The sequence below is a fragment of the Vicia villosa genome, unplaced genomic scaffold, assembly GCF_029867415.1.
Source record: "Vicia villosa cultivar HV-30 ecotype Madison, WI unplaced genomic scaffold, Vvil1.0 ctg.000742F_1_1, whole genome shotgun sequence".
NCBI lineage: Eukaryota > Viridiplantae > Streptophyta > Magnoliopsida > Fabales > Fabaceae > Vicia > Vicia villosa.
The window spans coordinates 339,026-344,312 of record NW_026705331.1 but is presented as its reverse complement, the minus strand read 5'-3'; the positions used below and the strand labels follow the sequence as shown (position 1 = coordinate 344,312).

Here is a 5,287-nt window from a genome sequence, read left to right as displayed (position 1 = left end):
CTCACCATTGTAAAGACACCATTCTTAGAAACAAACTAACACAAACTGAAAAACCAATTAGGCAAAGATGAGTGTCAGTAAGATTCATGTGGTTATGTTTCCATACCTTGGATTTGGTCACATTAGTCCATTTGTTCAACTATCCAACAGATTATTCTCTCATGGAATTCAAATCTCATTCCTGTCACCTTCATATAACATTCCCAGAATCAAATCAACCTTCAACCTCAACCCTTCCATCCAAATCATTCCCCTTAACTTCCCAAATAGCATAGCCAATAACACTTCTGAATTGCCCCCTGACATGCATGGTACACTCTTTCAAACAATAGACTTAATGCAAGATCAAGTCAAAACCATTTTGGTGAAGCTTAAACCCCATTTTGTTTTCTTTGATTTTGTACAAAACTGGCTACCAAAAATAGCTTCTGAACTTGGCATCAAATCTGTTCGTTTCTCTGTCTATTCTGCAATTTCTACTTCTTATTTCTCTCCACATTTAAGACTTTCTGAAAAAAGAGACATTACTTATGAGGACCTTAAAAATTCTCCGTTTGGGTATCCTCAAAAATACAAAACTTCCCTTCAAACCTTCCAAGCCAGAATAATCTTCATGATGCTCTTCCAAAGATTTGGTGACAACCCAACTGGTTCTGATAGAAGTGCGCAGATACTTAGTGAATGCTCACTGATAGTATTGAAAAGTTGCAGGGAAATTGAAGGTCCATATATAGACTATTTTCAAAACCATCTTAAAAAACCAGTTCTTTGTTCTGGAGTACTTGTTCCAGAGCCATCAACGGATGTGCTTGATGAAAAATGGACAAAATGGTTAGATAACTTTCCAACAAAGTCAGTCATATTGTGTTCCTTTGGTAGTGAAACATTTCTAAGTGATGATCAAATCGGCGAACTAGCAAATGGGTTGGAACTCACAAATTCACCTTTCATTTTGGTTTTGAATTTTCCATCAAATCTCAGTGCTGAGGTTGAGTTGGAAAGAGCATTACCAAAAGGTTTCATAGAGAGGGTGAAGAATAGAGGAATTGTGCATAGTGGTTGGATGCAACAACAACTTGTTTTGAATCACTCAAGTGTAGGGTGTTATGTGTGTCATGCTGGTTTTAGTTCTGTGATTGAAGCTATAGTTAATGATTGCCAGTTGGTGTTGTTACCTTTCAAGGGTGACCAGTTTCTGAATTCTAAGCTTATAGCTGATGATTTGAAAGCAGGGGTAGAGGTAAAAAGGAACGACGAAGATGGGTTTTTTAAGAAGGAGGATCTGTTGGAGGCTGTGAGAGCTGTTATGGTGGAAGTTGATAAAGAGCCAGGGAAAGAGATAAGAGAGAATCATATGAAATGGAGAGAGTTTCTGTTGGATAGGGAAATTCAGAACAAATTCATTGTAGATTTGATTGAGCAGTTAAAGTGTTTGGCTTAGTGAATGGTTTCACTTTGAGTTAGGGAGAATCAGTTTGATGTTTCAGCAAAATCACAATGTTACTATGATTGTGATACCAAATATACTTTGTTTACTCCCTTCCATTGGCAAATAAAATTTGTGCAATTAAATTAGTTCTTTAATAGGCGTCTTTAAGACACTCCATTTAACAAGTTAGTAGCTAAAAGGTAAGACTTCATTTCTGAGAAAAGACTCATTGAAGCCAACTCAACTCCATTTAATAAGTTAGTAGTAAAAGGTAAGACTTCATTTCTGAATAGACAAGAAGGAAAAAAGACTCACTAAAGCCAACTCAACTTCATTTAACACGTTAATAGCGAAAGTAGCGAAAGATAACCTTCAATCCCGCGTAGATAAGAAGGAGTAAGTCCTATTGAGATTGCAGGCTGAAAAAAATGGGGGATGCCTTAGCTTGTGGGTATAAAACCACATGGTCATGTACTATCTGATTGTCCAAAAGGCATAGATTGATAAATCCAATGATATAATCTTGTGATGCTGTACACCCCTATAAAGCTGATGTACTGTAGAATTTTCCTATGGATAATTGAATTTCAAAAGGGAAGTTTTTTTCTAATTGAGAGTATTCGAATCTCATTTAGTGAGATAAGATTTGGTTGTTGTTGTTGTTGTTGAGAGTATTCTTCAAGATCTATGTTATGTTATCTATCCTCCAATGTAGTCAATTTCTATGCAATTTCTAAACTAATGCTATATTCATAATGTAGCTTTTTCCCCTACAACTAGAACCCAAACTCCAATGATTACCAGTAAGTGAATCATTTAGTGGCTTTTTAATGACAACAGGTAACAGAAGTTATTTCTAATATTCAGAAATTAGTACAGTTTTAAAGAAGAAAAATCAGGTATTTTGATGCATATACTAAAGGAACTTATGTGAGTTGTAGAAAACATTACATTTGTCAGCACTGCTAGTTTGACAAACAAATATACCATGCGAAAGTAAATTAATGTGTGTTCTGATATCACAATCACAAAAGATAGTATTAAAAATAAATAAATAATTCACAACATCTCTACCATCCACGAGAGCTGAGAGACTTTATCAAAGGTCCAAATGTCTGATCCACAGTTCTGTTCCATGAATGTGCAAATTCAGAACGTGATTTCTTCCCAAATATGGGTTCTCTAACCTGGTAGAACATGAAAGGTGAAAGGTTAGAATCTAAAAGTAGCAAATCAAACGCAAAATGTGCCAGTCATCGGTGACACTGGTGGAATAAATACCGAGTATTTCATATACAAATTAACTCAAGCATGTGAATTATGAAAATATAATATCAATGGAATACATCGACTTTCAAAGTTATTTATTGATCGGAGAAAAAGTATCTCTAACATTAAGCTTATTATGGAGCACCAACACTTCAGATTGAAGATGTGTTTGGTACTCGACTAATTCAATGATCGATATGACACTAAAGCATGTGATTACTTTCAATCACTTCTACTTTCTCAAATTACTAATTACTATCGGTGTCTATGTGTCACTGTCATATCCGGTGTTCGTGGTGTTCGTGTTTTTGACACTGTGTCAGTGTTTCATAGCTTTGAGCTAGTTAGGATAAACTAATTATAATACAATATTTGAAAAGTTCACACCATGAACAAAGACAAACATAACATCTAATTGTAAAGCCAACAAAAAAACAGTAGAAAGGCATAGAAAAACAATTAACCTTAGGGTGAGATGTGGAATCGGAAATAGAAGCGAAGATGTATCTGCGTTGCTCAAAAACAACCACACTCGTCAATATCACACCCAGGGAAGCTCCCAATAACCGTTCCTGTGATATCAATTACAACCATTTCAACGAATCAAAATTCACCGATTGAAACAAGACACGAAAAGAGAATCCTAAATTGAAATTCAGACCAGAGTCGATTGTGTTAAGGAAGTACCTGGGCGAGAATGCTAATCATCGTTTCGATTTGGTTTCCTGTGACAGATTTGTCGGACCAATGCTTCCTTCAATTCCCCTATTTTCTATTGCAATTCTGGGTTTTCCCAACACTACGCATGCTTCTACGATTTTGGGCCTGATTGTTGGGCCTCACGGAAAATACCCTCTGGGCCCTAAAACATTCTACGAGATTCTACCTCGCACCCGTAAAGTCATAAGTGGCACCCCATATTTTTGTAATATAAAATAGGGTTAAATAAGTTTTTGGTCCCTATAAATATTGCAGTTTTCATTTTTAGTCCCTCTCTGCCTTTAGGCAACGGTTTTTACAAAAAAAATCGTTGTCAAAACCAGCTAAAACCGTTGCCAAAACCCAGAAAAGACTAAAAATAAAACTGCAGTATTTATAGGTAAAAACTTATTTAACCTTCTAAAATAATGTCCTTTTTTTCCATTAAGGACATGTTAGGCCATACCAAATATAGTATGTATTTTTATCGGTATTTTTGAAAATTTTAACATTACATCATAAATTTTGGGAAAATTTGTAATTTTATATAGAATTTTTCAAATATCCGATATAAAATACTAAATTTTAAGAAACCAGTGATTTTATACTCAATCTTTGATAAATCCGATATGTTGTGTAATTGTTTGCATTTTCGAAAAACTCATATAAAATCATTATTTGTTTAAAAAAATTAATAAGAAATTCGTGCTATCGTACGGGTCCCGTCTAAATTCACAATATATGTCTCTCATCTCATTTGTAAAATTTGTGTTCATTTGATCAGTTAATTAACATTCACATAGTTACAATTATAGGCTAACAATATGCACCAAATTTTAAGCATTGATATGTCCTTATAATAAACCGTACAATTGATTCTCTAACTTCATTTATATAAAACGGGTGGAGTAAGCCCTAATAGTCAATCAATATTGGTTTAATATGTTTTTGTATCATGACATTGATATATATATATATATATATATATATATATATATATATATATATATATATATATATATATATATATACATATATATATATACATACTTGTTAGGTATTGTGTTTATTATGTTTTTTTGTATATGACATAATAAAGTCCTTAGAATAATTAGTCTATTTAATAACATGTTAAGTGTGAGTGAATCGTGAGACCTCATTATACATAATGACTGTAAATATACCAGAGTAATATTTGTGGCCCCTTGATAGAGTATGACTGTAAATTGCATGGTCGTTCTCAAATAAGTCGATATCAGATATTGGGCTTACTTGGGTAACAGTCAGAGCCGTCTCAAACTTTTGAGAGGCCCTGTGTAAGAAGTTGAAGTTATCTTCAGTTGAATCGTGAAAAAATTTTAAGGGCCCTATTCAAGCGTAAATTAGAAGTGAATTATATTATTGGAGGCCCTTTTTGCCATAGCTTAAACATGAAAAAGTGTGAGGCCCTGTGCTGTAGGTCGCCTTGCACACCCTCAAAGACGGCCCTAACAGTGATGTGTTGCTAGATATCACTCGTTGTTTATAATATTAAATAAGTGATTTAATATTATTGCCAACGTTACGAGAACCTACAGGGTCACACACATAGAGTACTTATAGTGGAATGGATGATTAAACTAAATATTAAAAAAATTAAATATAATTAATTTAATTATGTGTTAATGATATTTAAATTATTTAATACATTAGCACATATATAATTTATTTAATTAAATATGATTTAATTAAATAAACGAGGATTGGCAACTAGCTAAATTAAATATGATTTAATTTAAATTTATTTAATTAAAAAAGTAATTAAATATAAGTAATATTTATTTAATTAAATAGTTTAATTAAATTAGATTTAGTTTATTTTGGAAAAACTCAAAATAAGAGCAGTAGTGT

General features: G+C 33.0%; 2 protein-coding genes across 2 annotated transcripts; one reads left to right on the top strand and one right to left on the bottom strand.

The window, feature by feature from the left end:
* Positions 1–2,022, top strand: LOC131630816 (UDP-glycosyltransferase 79A6-like). The gene has a single exon (XM_058901562.1). The coding sequence runs from the start codon at positions 68–70 to the stop codon at positions 1,439–1,441; it is 1,374 nt and encodes a 457-aa protein (XP_058757545.1). The 5' UTR covers positions 1–67; the 3' UTR covers positions 1,442–2,022.
* A 286-nt stretch (positions 2,023–2,308) lies between these two features.
* LOC131630817 (uncharacterized) lies at positions 2,309–3,540 on the bottom strand. Its single transcript, XM_058901563.1, has 3 exons — positions 3,386–3,540; positions 3,163–3,270; positions 2,309–2,616 (listed from the first exon to the last, which is right to left on the bottom strand). Exons 1-3 carry the CDS (start codon positions 3,404–3,406, stop codon positions 2,500–2,502), a joined length of 246 nt encoding a protein of 81 aa, XP_058757546.1. The 5' UTR covers positions 3,407–3,540; the 3' UTR covers positions 2,309–2,499.
* Positions 3,541–5,287: the final 1,747 nt, after the last annotated feature.

Excerpts from the sequence above, each read along its gene's own strand:
- LOC131630816 (XM_058901562.1), top strand. The coding sequence starts at position 68 with ATGAGTGTCAGTAAGATTCATGTGGTTATGTTTCCATACCTTGGATTT.
- LOC131630817 (XM_058901563.1), bottom strand. The coding sequence starts at position 3,406 with ATGATTAGCATTCTCGCCCAG. Across the intron at positions 3,271-3,385 it reads TGATTAGCATTCTCGCCCAG|GAACGGTTATTGGGAGCTTC; the intron begins GTACTTCCTTAA and ends TTGATATCACAG. Across the intron at positions 2,617-3,162 it reads ATTCCACATCTCACCCTAAG|GTTAGAGAACCCATATTTGG; the intron begins GTTAATTGTTTT and ends ATGTTCTACCAG.